Raw genomic sequence first — 22,528 nt, forward strand, 5'->3', positions numbered from 1 at the left:
GAGTTTGGGGTTGTTCTCATGGCTTTTTTTTTTTTTTTAAATTGCAACATAGGCACTACAAGTTCCATATCCATTGGGTACAATAACTACTCACAGTTTGCTCATGGCAAAGCATCATTATGTTTACACTCATACCACTTTGCACTTATATAAAGTTCATATGAATTAAAATGTAGGAATGCTGTGCCCTCAGCAAATAATTGGTAGTTCTTGTAACAGAAGAACAAGAACACTGCAAATGCAAATGTAGAAATTTCAGAAAATTTGTAAGTTGTGCTCCAAACTCTCGTAAAACATTAATAGCCATACAGATTGTATGAATGTGTGGTGCCTGTTCTTTCAGGCATGTCCAAAAGAACAGACATCAATCAGGATCTGCAGCTGTGGAACATATTATGTGAATTGAAGGAGGAGGTATGATCAGTAGTAATTGTTCACAAATCAAGATGGTGTCTCCATTTGTTACTGGTGGAGATTTCTGTAAATATTTCAATATTTTTTCTTTCCTGCATATTTCTGTTTTATCCCTCAATGCTGCAATTTTGTATGTTGACATAAGAATGGTGTTTTGTTAACATTGCAGAGTGATGTTTGTTTTATTGAGAATGTCAAGAAGTACTGCAAAGGAAAAGTGATATTGCACACCATTAATCTTTTTTTTTTTGTGTACTTCAGACACCTACAAAAATGTCTTATCCTGTGCACTTCTATGCCATTTGTTCCTGTCCATATTGAGAGGTGCTTGCTGTAGTTTATTCTTACATTATATGTGTGCTCTGTATGTCACAGAATGCTTTACCATTGTATGAATTTTTGTGTGTTTTTGTGTATTTATTTTGATTTATCCTTCTTTGCACTCCCGATAACAGCTAGCTATATAATGATGAGCCAAAACATTATGACCATCTGCTGAATAGCTTGTTTGTCCAATTTTGGAATGGAATACATGACTCTGCATATAATGAATCTGACAGTTTGTTGGTAGGTTTGTGGAGGTATGTGGCACAGGTCATGTAATTCATGTAAGTAATGGGCCACTGATCTGCGTACGCAGTGATGGTGCCCAATAGTGACCCAGATGGATTCCGTAGGATTTACATCAGGCTAATTTGATCCCAAGACATCAATGTGAGTTCACTATAATTTTCCTCAAACCACTGTAGCCTGTTTCTGGCTCTGAGACAAGAACAATTATACTGCTGAAAGATAACATCACCATTGGGGAAGACATGAATCATGAAAGGATGCAGGTGATTTGCAACTATCTGTGTGTCTTTAATTACTACTACAGGTCCCATGCGAGCACAAGAGAATATCTCCCACAGCGTAGTGCTGCTCCGAGCAGCCTGCATCCATGATGCGCTGCTCATTTTGAGCCACCATTCACCTCAATGCAGGCGTTTGTGGAGATGACCATCAACCTAGAGTAGTAAAAATGTGATTCACCCAAAGAGCTGACATGTTTTCAATGAACTACAGTCGAATCATGATGATCCCGTGCCCACTACAATCACAACTGTCGATATCATTGGTTCGACAAGTGAACAGATAGGGATGGTGTGCTGCGGAGCTCCATGTTCAGAAATGTACGATGAACGATGTGCTCCAAAACACTTGTGTGTGCACCAGGATTGTGATCTTTTGGCAGAGATGCCACATATCACCATCTATCCTGCTCTACAGAGCAGACAAGCCTCGAAAACCCCACTTTCTGTGACATCCAACTATTTGGTGTCTACTGGCAGTTTCACTGTCCCTTCTACCTGTTGCCATGGATGCTCACAACATTAGCACGTGAACATTCGACCAGCTTTGCCGTTTTAAAGATACTCATTCACAGGCCCTGCACAATAATTATCTGCCCATTGACAAAGTCACTTATCTCAATGGATTTCCCCATTTGCAGCCCATATCTTTGCTAGAGTGATCCCCCATCAGTAACCGCTCCATTTACATACTTTTGTTACCGCAATGCCACCAGGTGGCATACAACATCACGATGGGCAGTGGTCATAATGTTTTGATTTATCAATGTATATCAAAACACAAATAATGTGCATGTCACTAAACATCACATATTTTGATTGATACTCTAGTATTTGTAACTTTCACCTAAGCTTTCTGGAACAATCCAAACATTGTAAATTTTATTGATATTCTTGTGAGAGGAAAAGGAAACTTAATATTCAAAAGATTCAGATCAGCACAAGAGCCAAACATTATTTATTTCACAGGAGTCCAAAGGCGACAACGCCGAGTGTTGGACACGAGCTCAACATATGTGCGTGGTGAAGAGAATTTACACGGTTGGCGACCCCGTGGAGACAGTCTAATTTTTGATCATCAGTGGGAACTTGAAAAGCTGACACGGTTGGAGGAAGTGGAGAGAGTTCGGCACATGTTGCTCCTTAGAGAAAGGCTGGGGATTGACAGGAATCCATCCACAACTTGCAGTCATGACTTCACAAAGTCTGAAAAAGTAAGCCAATTAGTATTAACATCTCTATCCATTATCTATTAAGAACATACTTTAGTACTGGCATCTGTATGTATTATTTGTGAAGACATATTTTGTCAGAATTAGTGGCAGTGTTTGCATATGTGTTTGATCTTAACATTAGACATGAAGTAGCAATATCTGGACGCAACTGAAACTATTTTATATATCAGATTAAACAAATTATTCTCAAAAGGTAGAGAGTCGTGGGAATAAAAATTGTTATTTTCACAACCAGAACAGGAGTAGACCCTACCCCTTAACTGTTTTGGTCTATGACAAGAATTTGTTTGAATAGTATGGTTGACAGTGATTCAGTAATCATTGATGGCTTCATTTTTCCAATAGTCATTCCCCATAAACTGTAGTGACTCTTACAGCATTATTATCGCTTTGTCCTTAAGTGTATTATGTTAAGTATTGAATATTCAGGAACAATAAAACATGTCCAGAACACTCAGCTTTGTTATTTTTATATGCTAAAGGCTATGGGCTATAATATATCGTACATTCATTATTTTAGTCACATTTTTGTCTGTAATTGTGATCTGTCTGTATGCCATTTTTATTAACTATGAGAGGAAGGCAAATAACAAGGGAAAACACAATAGCTGACAGAAGAAAACATGAGACTATATGGCAACAGCTATAACAGAATGCTCACCTGCCTTATAGCATGAATAGCACACACTATACATTATTTGTAGTGCAGACCTTGATGAAGAAAAGGGAGCATTTCAGTGTTCACCTTTTTTTTTAACATTGCCCCTCTAAAAATGCAGCAGATTTTTTTACTGGAATCATTAAGTGAGAGTGATTTGTTTCTGTTTTGTTGCTAAATGTCAGAATATTTATGGCATTCTGTGCAGAATTAGACAATGCCAGCAGTATATGTTGATAAGAATATTTATAGAACCACAGAATTAATTTATGCAGATTCATAGTAAAATCGCTCATTTTATTTCACTTTGTAATACACTTGGATTTGTTTAAATTACCCAAGCTTAATTAGCATATTTATCATAAGTTGTATTGCGTACAGCTCACAAGTTATTTTTTAAGTCATTTAAACATAACTTATGAAACAACACAGATTTTTGTCTTGTGTAACCAAATAAAACAACAGTATTAAATTATTTTCTTTTTTTGGCAGTGCTCATATTTGCAGCATGTTATTTACACCTGTTTACGAATACAAAATAACTGCATTCAGCCCTGTCACATTCCTGTTGATCAGTTTAAACATTTGAAATATAAAGTAAGTGTCCTGAGTTCACAAGCCATTTTCCGTGCATGTGATTCTCTGTTTGCTACGATTTCATATGTCACATTCATTGAACAACTCTTTCTGCCAAATTTTGCAGTTTTTTACTTTGCATGGGGCTCAGCTGACTGATCTTTGCTTCCTAAAATCCACGTGACGGATGTGTCAGCAGACAAAGATGCATTAATGTCTTCCGCATGTTTCTGGCTTGCAAAAAAAGGGAACATACAAGCCATAGCCATGTCATTGTTCAAAAGGACAATGTTGTTGTAAGCTACACAGCTTCAGATATTGCCTTTTCTTGGTATTCACCCTCTTCAAGCCTTTGTTTATGTTGCTGAAATTGTAAATCTTTTGGTGAACAGTCTGACATTTATCATCAGAACTGAAATATAATATACATGTGTTGCAAGCTTGTTTCTCACTCCAAAGATACTTCCTTTAGACCTTGATGTGAAAATTATTTCAGTCACCCTTCCTTGTAGATATTTTGTAACTAATTCTTACAAGTTATTGAAAGAATTTGTACTGTCATATCGCTTTGATATGCAGTCAAGATACTTGTGGTTCTATTAATATTTCATAATGGTAATTCCCAAACTCACAGTGTAATATTTGAATAAGAATTATATATCATATTAAGATATTGCTCAAAGTTTAAAAAATCATAGCTAGTAATCCGGTGGAGCAGTTCTACTTGCTAACAATGTATTAGAGAAAATCACCGGGACATTTTTATGCTTATGTTCTCCAGTTACTTTTATTCAAAGGGGATATTCTTTTACACAATATTATCTCATTTGCATTCCATACTACTACAGAAGTAATGAGTGTTGCACCTAAGCTATTTGTAATTGTTTGAAATACCCTTCCTCAGCAGAACCACAACTTAAAGTGCTTATTGTCTAAGAACCCAAATGGATAAAGCTTTGCATGAACTAATGAAGAAGACATCCCAGCTTTACACTTTTAGATTATACAGTTTATGACACAGTGCATTAGCTTGGGAATTGTCCACATTTATACTATTTTATTTATCTTCTTCTTGACATCTCCCTTTGCAAACCTATGTTCTCAAGCATCATCAGCTGCAACCAGCCATCTACACTTGAAATTTCTGTTTTGTAAATTGTGATGTCTGGTGTGAACAACATAGAAAGTATTCTGTATAACATTCTTTTTTTTGGGTACCCAGAGAACCACCCCATCCGGAGCTAAAAGTACTTGATGTCCACAAAAGAAACAAGACACAGTAACTAAAAGCTAATGTATGAATGTACATACATACAGAAAACGTATAATCTTCTGTGGTGTTCAACATGACACGTACCTTATCTTTCATTTCAACTATGATAGTGTGTTCCATGGTAAACACAACAAAATAAATGTTAGTCAAATAATTCATCTAACGAAAGCGCTGGCAGGTCGATAGACACACAAACAAACACAAACACACAAACAAAATTCAAGCTTTCGCAACAAACTGTTGCCTCATCAGGAAAGAGGGGAAGGAGAGGGAAAGACGAAAGGATGTGGGTTTTAAGGGAGAGGGTAAGGAGTCATTCCAATCCCGGGAGCGGAAAGACTTACCTTAGGGGGAAAAAAGGACAGGTATACACTCGCACACACACACATATACAGACACAAGCAGACATATTTAAAGACCAAGATATATTTTTCCCACGTGGAATGTTTCCCTCTATTATATTGATATTAGTCAAATAATTGTTAGAAATCATATTTTGCAAATCCACTTAGGTGAGTTCACTTGGGAAAGCTCAGGATAATAGTTATAACAAGATTGCAATAGTCTGTTTGTGAAAGATGAGTACTTTGCATATTCATTCATTCTGGAATTCCGTTAAAGCTATTTGACTAATGTGTGGAGTTCTATTATTTCAACAATTTGCTTTTGGTGTAGTTATCTATTTTCCTTTATGCACTCTTGGCTGAAAGGTTTTACAAAAAAATCAGCATTCATTGAAAGCTCTCAAAGATTTGAATGTCGACAAGGAAGTAGAACCAATAGCATGCCCTCCTATGGACTAAAATTGTTTATATAGAAAATTGAGGATTATTGAGTCTGGTATCCAAAATATACTTGACTAACATGATCAGTATTATGGAGGAGAAAGTTTGAGTAACTAAATAACAAATCTGTTGAACCATCAATTCAGCATTTTACACTTTTGAAACTGTTGTCTACTGCAGCATATGAACTCACCTAGAGAACTGCTCGATGGGAATTAGTTCGCCTGTACGAAAGGAATAATAATAAAGTACATCCTGTGCTTTTGTATTTAATGTTCAGAATAAGAAAGGGAAAAACCGTGATTAAAAAGTGTGTCACTAGAACCCAGTGATATTTTTTAGTGCTAAATGTAATTGGATCTTGTGGAATTTTAAGGAAATTAGAGGTTAAATATAGAGTGATTGATAAGCAGTTTGTGGATCTTATGGCAATAAAATTAGAGTAATAACATCAAAATATAGAAAGGAAATCTCAAGACACTTTTTAAAATAGTACTACTGATATTGTCTTCCTACATTCTCCTTGGCAACTTTTTCCTTATATAAAGCATGAGGATCAGAAGCTCAAGAATAGTAATCAGTCCTGGAATGCAAATAAATGAATATTGCCTTCTGGATAGGAAGATATCAACATTTTTTTTAAATGGAACATTTGGGACACATGGTATAGAATTTTATATGGGAATAAAAGAAGAAAGATGCAATAGAAAGGTGAATAACAATATTCTAAAGATATAAAATAGAAAATATGTATTACTGGAGGAAATCATTTGTGATAGTTAGGACACAGGAATTCAGAAAACAGAAGAAAGGATTACATAAAACATTGTTTATCTAAAATTCAGAAACCTGCTAGTGTTGAACATTTACATTTAATATCACCCATGTTTTTCAACTTTTTAAAATTTATCTTGTGCTAGCTCTATTCACAGTGCTTATAAGTTTCTTCTGCCATTGTTATATTATCTTAAGTAGCTATTAATTGAAGTAATTCACAATTTCTACTCCTAAAGAGAAATAGTTTTTACCTTATTTTTCTAATCAGAGCATCATTATAATGGTGTCATGAATGTAAAACAGACAATTCAGTTGTTTACTTTCTATAGTTAATCCCTATGTTTTTTTTATATAAAGGAAGTCTGTAACATGGTGGCAAAAGCAACAAATGAAGGCCGGGCAAGCCCTGTAATCCTCCAGCCACCATCTAAGGATGTCTATGAACCATGGGAGATGACTGAACATGAAAGAGAACTGGCAACAAAATGTATTCGGCTCATTCAGGGCAGGATACCTACAAAGGTAAAAATTTATTTAAAGTAGATTGTGCTTGGTATCATTTATTTCTTACATTGTTTGCATCTCTTTAATTGGAAATTGATTTGCAGGATTTACAAATGGCAAAACATGCAGATCTTTCTCCAACTGAAGAGACTCCTGACATGTCATCGAGTGTTATATCCACCTCATCAGCTGAGTAAGCATCCTGTTATCATGCACATTACGTAATCATTGTGAATATATATTTTTTAATACACTTGTTCATAAAATTACTCAAAATGGAAGAAAAATATGAATACTAAAAATTTTTATGAGAGAAGTAGAGCATCTGCTTACCAGCCACCCGAAACAAAGATCAGCTGGTATAGGACAACACACAGAAACTTAAAACATAACTGAAGACTGGCAGAGTCCCAAATATAAAGCAGGAAAGTAACAGGGTGCAGGTAATGAGTATTGGCTAACGGTGCACTAGGCCATTTGCTTATTGTCAATGTAAATTCCTCTTCATCCCCCCCCCCCCCTTTTCTCTCACTCTGTCACTCTCTCTCTCTCTCTCTCTCTCTCTCTCTCTCTCTCTCTCTCTCTCTCTCTCTCTCTCTCTCTCTCTCTGCCCATGAAAGCTAGGACAATGACGTCACTTTTACTTTTAAATGTGTCTATACTATACATGTCAGTACCACACATTTTGCCTCTAGAATGTAATAAAGGTCAGCAATTCTATCTCATATTAGTTTACTCAATTATTTATATTTAATGCAGTTCTTCCTTCAGCATCCAGTTTTAAGTGTCAAGAAACTGCCTACCTATGACTGTTGCAGACTGTGTTCTCCAGAAAAAATGAGAGCAGTGGCCCCTGAGCCATTCTGCTGTAACTCAGCATCTGGAGACGCATCTACACTTGTGCCGGACCAATCGCAACAGCAGCAGACACCAGGGCAGCAGGAAAGTGCAATGTCAACAAGCTCTTCTCCTGGCCTTGTCCTGTATGTTCCAGAAATGGAAGAAATACGCATTAGCCCAGTTGTTTCCCGGAAAGGCTACCTCAATATCTTGGAGCATAAGACAAATGGCTGGAAAAAAAGATGGGTGGTAAGTTATCCAATCATGACATGTGTAGTAATTAAGATGCTAAAAGCCAAAGCAGGTGTTAAAGTCACTAAATCATAATTATTCACTTGTGGTTGCCTCAGCATGATGGTTTGAAAACTGACTGTAGAAGGAATGTTTGTTACCAAAATTTGATTGTGAAAGATTGTACTGTTGGTGGTCTAGAGTTTTTGATCAACATGCTGTGCAACATTTGTAATTGTTTATTTCTACATATATCCACAATATCTTATGGAATGTGATCACAGGATGGTGATATGTGCATTAAAATGTTAATTTTAGCAAATCACTCATTGCTTTCAGTATGTATGGAACTACTTTAACCAAACAATTTAGTTTACTAAAAACTCTCCAGTCTATTTTTACTCTACATCTACGTGGTTACTCTGTAATTCACACTTAAGTGCCTGGCAGAGAGTTCATCTAACCATTTTCATACTACTTCTCTACCATTACACTCTCGAATGGTGCATGCGAAAAAGGAACACCTAAATCTTTCCGTTCGAGCTCTGATTTCTCTTATTTTATTATGATGATCATTTCTCCCTACATAGGTGGGTGTCAACAAAATATTTTCATGTACGGAAGAGAAAGTTGGTGATGGAAATTTTATAATTAGATCTCGCTGCAAAGAAAACCGCCTTTATTTCAGTGACTGCCACCCCAACTCGCGTGTCATATCATTGACACTCTCACCCCTATTGCGCAATAACATGAAATGAGCTGCCCTTCTTTGCACTTTTTCAATGTCCTCTGTCAATCCTACCTGGTAATGATCCCATACCATGCAGCAATATTCCAGCAGAGGACGAACAAGTTTAATGTAGGCTGTCTGTTTAGTGGGATTGTCACATCTTCTAAGTGTTCTGCCAACAAAGCGCAGTCTTTGTTTTGCCTTCCCCACAGTATGTGGTCTTTCCAATTTAAGTTGCTCATAATTGTAATTCCTAGGTATTTAGTCAAATTGACAGCCCTTAGATTTGTGCGATTTATCGTATACCCAAAATTTATCGGATTTCTTTTAATACCCATGTGGATGACTTCACACTTTTCTTTGTTTAGTGCCAATTGCCACTTTTTACACCATACTGAAATTCTCTCTAGATCATTATGTAATTGGAATTGATCATCTGATGATTTTACTAGACGGCAAATTACAGCATCATCTGCAAACAATCTAAAGGGTCTGCTCAGATTATCACCTAGATCATTTATGTAAATCAGGAACAGCAGAGGGCCTATGACACTACCTTGCAGAATTCCATATATCATTTCTGTTCTACTCGTTGATTTACTGTCTATCATTATGAGCTGTGACCTCTCTGAGAGGAAATCATGAATCCAGTCATACAACTGAGACGATGCTCCATATGCACGCAATTTGATTAATAGTCACTTGTGAGGAACGGAAAGCCTTCTGGAAATCTAGGAATATGGAATTGATCTGAGATCCCTTGTCAACAGCACTCATTCCTTCATGGGAATAAAGAACTAGCTGCGTTGCACAAGAACGATATTTTTCTGAACCCGTGTTGGTTATGTATCAATAAGTCATTTTCTTCAAGGTAATGAAATGAAATGTCATGTGACGAGGGCCTCCCGTCGGGTAGACCGTTCGCCTGGTGCGAGTCTTTAGATTTGACACCACTTTGGCGACTTGCGCGTCGATGGGGATGAAATGATGATGATTAGGACAACACAACACCCAGTCCCTGTGCGGGGAAAATCTCCGACCCAGCCGGGAATTGAACACAGGCCCTTTGGGTTGACAGTCTGTCGCGCTGACCACTCAGCTACCGTGGGCGGACATTCTTCAAGGTGATTCATAATATTAGAGTACAGTATATGCTCCAAAATCCTGCTGCAAATTGAGGTCAGTGATATGGGTCAGTAATTTAATGGGTTACTCCTATTTCCTTTCTTGAATATTGGTGTGACCTGTGCTATTTTCCAGTCTTTAGGAACAGATCTTTCGTCAAGTGAGTGGTTGTATGTGGTTGCTAAGAAAGGCAGTATTGTGTTTGCAAACCCTGAAAGGAACCTGATTTATATACCATCTGGACCAGAAGACTTGCCTTTCTTCAGTGATTTTAGTTGTTTTGCAACACCTAAGATATCTACTTTTATGTCACTCTTGCCAGCAGCGGTTCTGGTTTCGAATTCTGGAATATTTGCTTCGTCTTCTTTCATGAAGGAATCGCTATTGCACAGTGACGGTATTGTCTGTTTTTTGCTACTGGTGTACTTTAGATATGACCAGAATCTCTTTGGGTTTTCTACCATATTTTGAGACAATGTTTCATTGTGGAAACTATTAAAAGCATCTCCCATTCACATCCGCACAAAATTTTGAGCTTCCAGGAAACTTAGCCAGTCTTGGGGATTTTGCGTTCTTCTAAATTTGGTATGCTTTTTTCGTTGCTTCTACAACAGTGTACTGACGTGTTTTGTGTACCATGGTGGATCAGTCCCGTCTCTTATTAACTTCATGCGGTATGAATCTATCTATTGCTATCGATACTGTATCTTTGAATTTGAGCCATATCTGGTCTATACTTACATAATTAGATTGGAAGGAATGGAGACTCTCTCTTAGGAAGGCAACAAGCAAATTTTTATCTGCTGTTTTAAATAGATATATTTTGTGTTTATTTTTAGTGGTTTTGGTTGATGTGGTTTTGAGACTTGCTCTTTCGTTTATTCCTTTTATTGACCACCCAATCATCTTCAAATGCCCTAAACTTAAATTTCATTAGTTACTAATATGACATTATTGTTCATTTGTACTATTTTAACTTTTATGTGTTGATTAAACATTGTTTTAGTTTTTATAATTTTTCAAACTTTCGCTATTAAATTCTTCCATTCGTTGTTGGAGTTTATCTACTGCAAAACAAAGGCAGTTTGGCTGTGTTCTGTTAACGTCTGTCACGAAGCTTTTTTCCCAGTTTAAGTATTTAAAAACTCTCAGACTCCTGAAAATTGTTTTGGTGCAATGGAATATCCTTGCCTGATTCTTCTGATGTTCCGAAGAAGTATGATCAATGCTGTAGCATTCATGTGTATATTCTTCAGGAAGGATAAATAACACATTTCTCAAGTACAGAGAAGACGTTCTCCATCCTGATTATTTCAGGTATTAATCTGGTTCCTTTGACTCCAAATTTTTGAAATTACAGCTGTCTGTTGTAGTCAATATTTAGCAGAAGTTTTGTGTATCATTTCTGCAAAAATTTTATTGCTAATTAGTATCTTTACCTTGAGGTATAAAGATTGTCTTACACATGGACTTGATAAAGGTATTAACAAGTAATACAGTTTTGTTGATGAGGTCATTGGAGAAGGATCGGAAGCTTCTGGTTTGCTGGGCCATCAAAGTTTTAATGAGAACCATCCTGACATTCACCAGAAGTGATTTAGGGGGAACTTTGTAAACATGTGGATGACCAAAAGGCAATTTTAATCCAGCTGATAAACCAATGACTTTATCTGACACATTTCAGGTAGAACCCAACCTCAGATTGTCTGCAAACCAGAAATACATAGCAAGTAACAGAACGTATAACTATACAAAGACTATACGAAATATAAAACTTAAAATTATCATCAAAATTAAACAGCTGAAATACACACTTTGAACATCTAAGTGGTCAAATATATAAAGACAATATGTAACAAACAAAGCTCTCATGGCAGACTAACTGACTAGCTACAACGCAATAACCAGGAAGGCAATTTAAGTAATGTCTCATAGTGACAAAACCACAGAATTTTTTAACATGCCCTAGACTAGAACAGGCATTATTTTTTAATAAGTTCTTCAGTGATTGTAAATTTCTTACACTTTCTCTGTCAGTTGTGCCATATTTGCTGGAATAACTGCTAGTCAGCAACATGAAGGTGTGACAGTCTCTTCCTGACATGTGGCAAACTGGAAAAACAACATAAAATATTTCATGGAAGTTTCATTCTGTATCAGCAGTCATTTACGGGGCAGCCAGATGAAAACTGCTGTACCTACAAGGGTGAGTCTGAGACTGAGGAACAATGGTGCTCTGTGCCTGCTGTGACCTCAGTGGCATTGTTTACACTCAACATATCATCTACATCCGAATCCCCCTGTAAGTTGGTTATCTATATTGCATATGACTGCCTGGGATGCTTATGATGTTGACTGAACTGTAAGTGGGCAGTTACCATGTGTATTAGTTGACCACTGTAGTACATTAGTAATGTACCCAACTCTGCAAATTCTAGTTTTTCAGGGTCTGTAAGGAGCCACAATTTCCTTATCACTTAATACAAACTACTACTATTCGACCTCTTGACCACCAGTCGCTGATCTAGTGTAAGTCCATCATCATGCCTCTGGCATCCTGGTAGATAGTACCCATGCAGAACCCCTTGCAGATACTCCTGTTAGCCCTTGTTCCTTGGTGACTCTGCTACAGTCTGGGGCATTTTTGGCCCTGTCTGCCTCTAAACGGGAGAAGGTATTTGGTATCCCCACCATACTCATGTAATGTCATACGAGTTGTTCATGTATGTCACATGAGGAGTTGTTCATGGTCTAAGAGTCAATGTCATATGTGACTGCATCTTAAGTGGTGTTAGTGGCATTGGGGACTGCACTGGGAGGTGTAGTTTTCCTGGTGCAACCACCCAGACTCCAAAGTTAGCCACATGCCATTTATAGCTCAGCTTCTTGTTTCCTTCACCTGCACTCACTTGCATTTTCATCATGAATTCTTCACACTGTCAAGCTCTCATAGTTCTGTGTTTGACCCTGACCATGCATTCAGACTCTCTGCTGACTTACTACATTGATACCTTATGTTTTTCATAGGCAACATGGATTGTCGTACTCTACACTCATTCCTGAGCTTTTTTTCGGAAGATATCATCTCACTACAAAACATGCAAAATATAGTCTTGATAAATATCAGCATAGTAGAAACACAGATAAGATGACTCACACTATACATTCTATGGAATAAAAATACAAATTTATAAGTTCTACACTCAGACGTATGGGGCTTAGTGCTACAGAGGTTTTTCTTTTCAGCGAACTGTTTTTGCTCTTTGGATTTACATCTAACAGACTCTTAGAAACATTCTATCTGAATTGTTCAGTAATGGTGCCAGTAAGTTGTGAATAATTTATGATTTATAGAGTTGTATCACACAGTTGCGGTACAATATTTCGGGACAGGTACACGATTTAATATTTAATCTTTTGTAGGCTGTACGAAGGCCATACGTGTTTATTTTCCGAGAAGAAAAGGATCCTGTAGAACGAGCACTTATTAATTTAGCTACAGCACAAGTGGAATATTCTGAAGACCAACTGGAAATGGTTAAGGTGCCAAATGCTTTCAGGTGAGCACTCCTATTTGTGGATTAATTAAGAGTTAACTTTATATGAATGGTTCAGTGTAACATTATTATCATTAACACTGATACAGCCCTTAACTTAATTAAACAGCAATTTATGTACATAAAAATTTAGAACAAATCCTTGCAGTTATGTACTTAATGACACCTTTTTCAAGGTGAGTTTTGTTCATGAAGATGAATAAATAAGTAGTTTATGTCTGCAGTGGTAGTAGTGTGGAAGTAAGGGAAAATGTGAAGGCTCTTCTTCACAGTGGGATTCAGAGAACACTTGGTGTTAGTGAGTTAATGAAGGGATGAATGAATATGAGAATTTCTCTTGCTGAACTGTATGTGGGACATTAATATTAATTTTGCATGTACATATTAATTTACAATAGTTATTTAACAATTCCACATTAAATCTCTCCCTTCCTCTATTCTTTTACGATTGTTGGTTATTTGTTCTATGTTCATTCTCCATGATTTTACTAAATCAAACACTGCTTGAGCAAAAACAAATATTGAAAGCAGCTGGACACTAATTAATTATTAATGCAATTTCTAAGGGCTGCTTCACTTTATCTGTGTGTACCTTGACATGCTCCACATCTCTAAAAGTTTGCCTTCATGTTGATATCAACAGAGTGCAATGACTGAATGAAATGAGCATTGGTAATTTCATACCAGTGAAAATAACACACTTTCAATCTTTTTTTTCAGTGTTGTAACGAAACACAGAGGATTTTTATTACAGACTTTGGGAGACAAAGAGGTGCATGACTGGCTGTATGCCATAAATCCTCTGTTAGCAGGTCAAATCAGGTAGGTCAAACTGATAGCAACTTCATGTATTGATTTGTCATTCGATATCTTTTTTTATATTATCATTTTTAATATTGTTGTTTGGCATCTTGGCCATACAGCCAACTCAGTAGTGTTTTGAAAGTTACTGTTTACATAGTGATTTTGCTATTTAATATTTTCACTATATTGTATACACACAGCTAAGCAATATTTAAAACTCGCACACAAAAACGAGACAAGACTATTATTTCCACAATCTGCATTTTACAAGATATCGATATTACCTCATGACTCCATGGACTGGCAGTTCCTTAATTATTTTGTATTCCATACTCATTACTCACCCCTCTTCCCTTTCATGTTGTGCCACTGAGTGAGGTGCGGAAGTGGTTAAGACACTGGACTTGCATTGGGGAAGAATGGAGATTAGATTTCCACCTAACAATAAATACTTGGATTTCTGTAGTTTACTCAAATCACTTCAAGCATATGTGGTTTTTTCCATTCATTAGATTATGGCAGTGTTCCTATATTATATTCATCCAGTGAGTTAGTGTTCTGTCTCCAATAACTTCTTTCCTAGTTCTCATTGGTTGTAATGACAGTCAAATAAAATTAAGTCTGGTATTCAGTCTAGTACTGTATTTTGGTTGTGCTGGTATGCATCTTTGCCACTAGGATGAACCATTGTTGATCCAAAATGTGAGTTCACAAACAACTGGTGGGGACCATGTACCTTTCTCCCCACTCCCAAGGTCCAGTCAGTCGTGGAATTGAAGCTTTGTGCAAATGTGTTGCACAATGTCTCTAGTATGCCTGTCGATCAAGTCACATCACATACCTAAAACAACAGTGTCTCCTGCCAAGTGTGAAGTACATGCTGTCATTCAATGTCTTCATGCTGAGGAGTGCACTGCAGTCAAAATTCATTGACAAGTGAGTAATGTGTACAGTGAAACTTTCATGAGTGTTTTTGAAGCAGGGCATACAGACATTTATGATACAGACCGTCAGAGAAGAAAGTGAGCGTCATTCGATGATAGTGTTCAATGAGTAGATCAGGCTATTCAAGAAATTCATCAGCTCACAATTTTTGTGTTGAGTGATTTATTTCTCGAAATTTTAGTGTCAACTTTCTATACCATCATGAATGAGACACTTCAGTACCATGAACCCTGTGTGAGATGGATTCCCGAGATGCTCTCTCACCAACCGAAAACACCGTGAATGGACACTGCCTTATCATTTTTCCAATGCTAACATGATGAAGGAGAAAATTTTTTGAACAAAATTGTCACAGGGGACAAAACATGAGTCCATTTTGAAAATAAAGAAACTAAAGAGCAATCCGTACAGTGAAAGCATATCAAAAAGTGTATGAGTACTGTATTCTGGGAACAAAAAGGAGTTTTGTTGGTGGAATTCATGGAATGTGACATGACCATCACTGCAGCACCATACACCCTTACTCATCAGTGCCTACATAGGGCAGTTCAGAAGAAGCAAAGAGAAATGTTGTCATCAGGAATTGTTCTTCTTCCTGAGGATGCTCAGCCACAGACTCCAGTTGCAACAAAGACTCTCCTGCAGCATTTTCAATGGGAAGTGTTTGATCACTCACCACACAGCGTGGACTTGGCTCCCTCTGATTTTCATCTCTTTGCTCTCATGAAACACTGACAAGGAGAACAGCATTTTGCCACAGATAATGAGCTGCAAACACTGCAACAAATGTGTATGTTGGAGCAGCTACTATGTAAAGATGTAGCTGGAAGGCATAGTTAAATGTTTCAAATAAACTTTTATCATTTTTCACTGTGGTTTCCATTTTGTGATCAAGTGAACCTCGAAAGTGGGGTGAGGGGAGGGGGAATTTTGCCCTCGTACACCAAAAGTCTCATTTTCAAAACTTGACAAAGTGCTGAAGTAGACTTGTTCAATGGTTTCTTACATAACTGTTGTCTATTTCTTTAACATCACTTGATGGTGTGAGGTGCTCTGAAGTGCACTAGTAAAAACAGGTAGGAAGTTCTGCTTGAAACAATCAGAGGAATGTTTCACACTTTCTTTGCAATATAGTACATGCATGTCTGCTAAGTTTGTGTGTGCCTAGAACATAAACTGTCAAAGAACTGCACAAGGAAATACCTATATCCACAGTTAACAATAAGCTTTGAGGGGTGATAATTCAAAGATGATAGCTAAACTTGAAGTAAGTAACATGGTGCAAATGTAAACAAAATAAATGTTGAAAATGTTTGTTTGTATCAGTTCAAAATGATGTGACAGATGAGAGGCGATTTCACATTGTTCATAAATGACATCTCGTGTTGTGTTAGATTTTTAAAAGTAAGAGGTCACTTGAAAATTAAGTGCATTTCAGTTTCATACCTAATTATATAATTCTTAAAGCAAAATATAGCCAATAAAAATAGACAATAAATCTGTTTTAAAACAAGTGATTGCGTATTTCATTTCCAGTGATATTATGTCAATTTTTGTAAAAAAGTTTTGCTTGTTGCCTAGTCTTAAAGTCCCATCAGATTGCTAAACAGTGCGTCCTCGCCAGTTTTGTGTTTCAGTGTGGGGTGCAATCCTAGCATCTTGAGTTTTCTGGTGATACCATCACAGCATTCATTCACCTTCAGTATTAGCAGCTGTAATCTTTCTTGCTGTTCATTCATATATTTAGTAATGTGCAGTAATCTTACATCACTTTGTTTCTTTTGTAGGTCAAAACTGGCACGAAGACGGCCAATTGTGCCACCCGTTATTCCCACAATACAGCCAGCAGTACAGGTGACAAAATGAAGAGACTACATTGGCATTTCATGAGCTGAAAGTCACTTTATGCACACTTCCTTTTGCAAAGCAGTTGCTTGCTTTGTTCTCTGACAGTTTCCTGTCTGATGAATTCCCTAGATGAATCACTGGATACAATTCTGTTAGATTACACTACCCAGAATTTCATTAATGATCTGAGTTTTTTCATGAAGATAATTCTTTTATGTGAGGACATTACAAAATCCTCTAAGTGGTTATGGACAGTATAGATCATCTTTTTTTACATAAACTAGCTGGTCCAGTTACAACACTGGCAAGCAAGTAAATATTGTATTCTGTTTTGTCCTTATTGTTAAATTTCAATTTGTAAAACAGGCTTAGACACACTTTTCAATATCAGAAGATGTATTTTTGCTACTATAGTGCAGTTAGTGACCATTTAATTTTCTAGCAGTTTGTGAAGTGTGGCTCTGAGGAATGACCAGGAAGTGTATTTAGATAAGCTGTCATGATTGTGAAAGAAACCCTCTATGTTTCCTATCACAGAGCATACAGATCCATGAATGTATCAAATAGTAGTGTGACTGGTTGGCCAAACTGGTATTAAGATAATCATATGTAATTATAATTTCCATAATTGGTCTCGATGTTAATAAAATAAAAATTGAACTGTTTTCTTTTGTGCCCTGTGTACAAATAGACTGCATATATTAAACATTTAAAGACTGCCAAATTCATGTACATTACATTTTCTTGCATGAAACACATTATAAAAATTATGAGTGTTGTATAGTGGTATGTAATTAAGATTATTTTTAATGGAAAAGCACGGCATTCTCTTCCTTTCCTTATAGGTCTTTTCTTGGATGTTGATAAGGTTGCTATTAGTAACTACTTGTAAACTTCTGTTTCACATCCAAGAGTGACCGTATGACATTTATTATACATATGTACAAATTATATAAAGAAAAAATCATACACTCTTTATACTTCATTTTAATGCTTGTGCTTTGTATCAGATTTGTCTTGGTGAGCAAATGTACGCAGTGTTTCTATATAGACCCATAGGTGTCTTGTAAAAAACTAAAAAATATATGTTATTTATCCAACCAAATGGCTAACCTTACTTCCATTGAGCTACAGTGTTAATAAAAGCTTTATTTCCAAGTATTGTTACTTTTGGTACAGAACATTAGTTTTAGATTTTTTTCAATATATATGTGTGTGTGTGTGTGTGTGTGTGTGTGTGTGTGTGAGAGAGAGAGAGAGAGAGAGAGAGAGAGAGAGAGAGAGAGAGAAAGAGAGACCCATTTAACATTCAGAATAATTGTGAAACACAAGTGCAGTTTGGGGTTGTGAATTGACTGAAGTATTACATTGTTACTAAAATGGAACAGAATTGTAAATATGTAAAACCATTTTTAAGTTCTTTTAATCTCTCTATATTGTTCAATGTATAATCTGTATTTGAGAAGATATGGCTGTACAAGATAGGTTAGAGACTTTTCTCCATATTATGTGATTCTTCAATATTTATGTTGTTTGAAAATAGTAACCATTATTTATTGTTAAGGGAGGCTGTTCTTAAGAGTTTTCTGGGTTCACTGTTATGGTTTGAGAAAAACAGTGAACTGCAAAGAAAAACTTAAGAAATGATAGTAGTATGTTAGTGTTGTAAAATTCACAAGTGTATATGAGTCTTTGTATATAATAGTTATATAAACATACTGCTCACTTCAGTGTACATTCAGAAAAGTTGTTGCTAGTAATGAAGGAGTCTTAAAACCAGAAAAAGTGAGATGAATTCATGGCACTTCTACAGAACATCTTTTTTGTGTAGGTTTGTCTTACATGTATGGGTCATCACCAATGATTGCTTCAGACTCGTATTTGAACATGAAGTTAACTCCAAGGCTAGGCATTCACTTTTTCTGTGGTAGTTGAAGCTCTGTTTAACTTTTGTGTGTTGTGAAAATACAGATAAATGGAATCTCAATTTGCATAAAATGAGAAACTTGTTATTATTAAATGTGACACAGTATTACAAAATAACTTTTCCACATCCAACGTGTGCCATAGACACAGTCTTGTCACCAAATTTGGCTGAGAAAAATTTTCAGCATGTAGATGAGGGCCAAGTATTTGTTTGTTTATTTTCACAATACTGACCTGCAGAACATGCAGAGTATATCTGTTAGTGTTAAATGTTTGCAGTAAAAGTCCCACATATGCACCATTCTTATCAGCATCACAAAACTGAGACCTCATTTTAGAAACATTGCTCAGTGGAAGTAGGGTCAGTTTCATAAACCTACCATGACTTAGTCTTTCACATCACAACTACATTCCATAAAGGAAATGACTCTTAGAATTGTACAGTGACCTCAAAAATACAAAATGAGAAGCAACACTCAGACTTTCAGCATGTATGTGTATAAAACTGAAAAAAGATCATCCAAGCCAGTGAATAAATAAACATTGAAGAAAAATGAAGGATTTATTAACAAACCTTACTCATGTCTTAGATTATTGCCTTTGGCATTGTTGATCTGTAAATAAAGTATTTTACCTTAGAAGTATCCTGGACAGTGATACTGTTATTTGAAAGGGCAGTTCATTACATTTCATTCCTTAAAGAATTAACTTTAACACCTTTTGGAAAACAGCATAATAAACATAAAAGTCTATTTCAATTCATCAGTCATTTTCACATGTAAAATAACGTTTTTATTTCTGTTGATGATTTTCATCGTTAACATGTGTTAACTGTTAGATGCTTTATGCACCACAATATTTATTTCAGATGTTTTAATTGCTATATTTTTTATACTTCATAAATATTTTATAAATGATTCTCATAATCATTTAAGGGAAAGTAAAGGCTGTAAATATTTGGATCAATAGATAAATATACAGAGCTGCTAATTTTTTAATGCAGTATGATATATAATGTGAAAATTCCCATAACAGATGTGTTAATTTGGGTTCTCCATGCCACAGCAATGGTATATTTATTGAGATGTTCAGTACTGGATAGGCATTATCAGTATTATTTTTGTTTGCCAAAATAAAATAAAATTAAAAATTATTACAAAATTAATGGTCACCCTTTGTTTTTCTTCATACCCCAGTGGTATCAAGTGTTAAAAATGTCTTTTACAAGTATAACAGTATGGAAACATAAACTTGGGTTCTGTAATAAAATTATGAATGATGCCCACATAAAGAAGAAACAGCATCCCCTGAAAACTGATAAATGCTTCTGGTCAGTTAATAACCAGTAATTTAATTGTTATTGGTTTGACATTTCTGAGAGCTATTGGGATATTTCATTTGGTGTTAAACACCACAAAAATATATAATTGAACAGTTTATCCATATCTAAATAAATATATAGATCTATATCTATAAATATATAGATCTTGATCTTACTGCCCAAAAATAAATACAGCTGTTCTTTCTTAATTTATAATGTGACTAGGCAATCTATGCTGTATAAATTTTGTTTGAGTGGTATGTTTCAGAAACAGTTTTAGAATTAGCAGATTTTGTGAAATTTGTAAAAGTGTGATATTTTTTTCTGTAAAGAAACAAAGGATGATTGCTGTAGTCTCACAATTTCGTGTGGAAAAGCTCTAAAATATTATGAGAAAGTACATGTGCATATTGTGATATTATCGTTGTTATACCAAGAGAAAGTTTTGATAGGAGCGTTGTCAGCATGACACAATAAAATAGATTTTAATCATTTTGTGGAAATACATTAAAAACATTGCTGGTGTGGAGAAGCAACAATGGTTATGCTGTGTTCTGAAATTGATTTATTATTAATAATTTCCCATGACAGTAGTCACAATCAAAATTACTAGAATATGTGTTTGGGCAAAAATGAAAATGTGGATCAATTTAGTCGTGTGTTCCATTTTTTAACTTTGTGGTATAGTGGTAGTATCAGGATCTACTGAATGTTGAGAACTCACAGAGGAGCTGAAATTACAAAATGACTCAATGAGCTCTACAGTTACTTTAGTAATATTTGCAAAAATTTCCCTTCAATATAATTGTGCCTTAGAATTTTAAATCAGGTATCCGGTCATATCAGTCTCTCTCTCCTTTTACACTCTCCTCTATCCTGAGACACTACAATGTCAGAGTTAATTTTTGTAACTTTGCTGAATTATGAGGTTTTTCAAAACATTCCATGTTCAGTCTTTGTTAGTGCAAATTCATTATCTTACATGTGAATTGTTAGTTTGTTTTGCTTACAGTCTCTTACTTTCTCATATAAAACAGAAAATGTAAAGAATTGTTACATTTAGAGTTATGTGCCACATGTTGCACTTCATAAATGTACTGAAATATAATATGTACAATGTGTTCCAGAAAGGCCCCAGCAAAGTATACTTTTCTCAGTTTCCTTAAAAATTATATCATTTGAAGACACTGTACTACTACAATAAAAAGTAGTAACATCATGGCATGCAATGGTAATAGTGATGCAGCTGTTGAGTGAGCAAACATGCTGTTCCTTCACTAAAGAAGATAAATGATAAACATCATATTTCTGATTATGGGTTCACCTTACCTTAGTGTAGATTTACTATGTCTACATTTGAAAGAGTGAACACTTACAGGTCTCAGAAGACAGTTCTTTACTGACCTATGATCAGGTTTTCTTGCAGTTTTGCATAATTAAATCAAATACTTACATTCAAAAGGAAGACTTTACATGAAAAGACATGCTTTCAGTTATTGTCTATAAAATCTTTCATGTGCCATCCTAATGTTTCTTATTCATCCTCTTTTTGTGTATCATGTGTAATTTATTTGTAAAATACTTTTCTATTTTTAATTTATTCTCTTGACATTAAGGCAGCTGTTGCTCTGAAAAGCAATGTATGTGGGATAAATAAAAAATGACATAAAAAGGTTATGCCTGTTTCTCTTCACCACTTATCTTTTCCTCTTTGTTTATCCATTATTTCATATTAACAATGTAGCTGAATAAATGTGTAGAGCAAATTGAGGATATTGATAGTGTCTTTTGTCCACTGTGAAATTCAAGCTTATCATTGATTACAGCATAGAAACTTGTTGATTCCAGTTCAGTCAAGAAGTTAATTTTGTTGTGACTTGGCAAGACAGCCAAGCCACTAGGAGATAGCCAAAAGGCACGCGTTTAAGCTCACGCAGGCTGGCGTGAGATCTGGAACAGTTAAAGGAGTTGAGTCTAGTAAAAAGAGTACGTAGCTTCTGGAATACCTAACTTTAATCCATAATTGGTAAACATTGGTCTGACGGTACATGCATCACAAGATAAATAGCCAATGATAATGGCGCCTTGCTAGGTCGTAGCAAATGACGTAGCTGAAGGCTATGCTAAA

At 35.8% G+C, this 22,528-nt stretch overlaps 1 protein-coding gene across 1 annotated transcript in view; it reads left to right on the top strand.

Moving 5' to 3' along the window:
- LOC126236107 (kinesin-like protein unc-104) overlaps positions 1-22,059 on the top strand; it is a 387,080-nt gene extending 365,021 nt beyond the window's left edge. The window contains exons 29-35 of the mRNA XM_049945175.1: positions 2,235-2,479; positions 6,927-7,091; positions 7,178-7,266; positions 7,892-8,162; positions 13,423-13,559; positions 14,277-14,378; positions 17,093-22,059. Of these exons, the coding sequence (XP_049801132.1) occupies positions 2,235-2,479; positions 6,927-7,091; positions 7,178-7,266; positions 7,892-8,162; positions 13,423-13,559; positions 14,277-14,378; positions 17,093-17,171 (1,088 nt within the window). The 3' untranslated portion in view covers positions 17,172-22,059. The remainder of the gene's footprint in view (positions 1-2,234; positions 2,480-6,926; positions 7,092-7,177; positions 7,267-7,891; positions 8,163-13,422; positions 13,560-14,276; positions 14,379-17,092) is intronic.
- The last annotated feature ends 469 nt before the right edge of the window (positions 22,060-22,528 follow it).

This window comes from Schistocerca nitens, chromosome 2, assembly GCF_023898315.1.
Source record: "Schistocerca nitens isolate TAMUIC-IGC-003100 chromosome 2, iqSchNite1.1, whole genome shotgun sequence".
In the NCBI taxonomy this organism is placed as follows: domain Eukaryota; kingdom Metazoa; phylum Arthropoda; class Insecta; order Orthoptera; family Acrididae; genus Schistocerca; species Schistocerca nitens.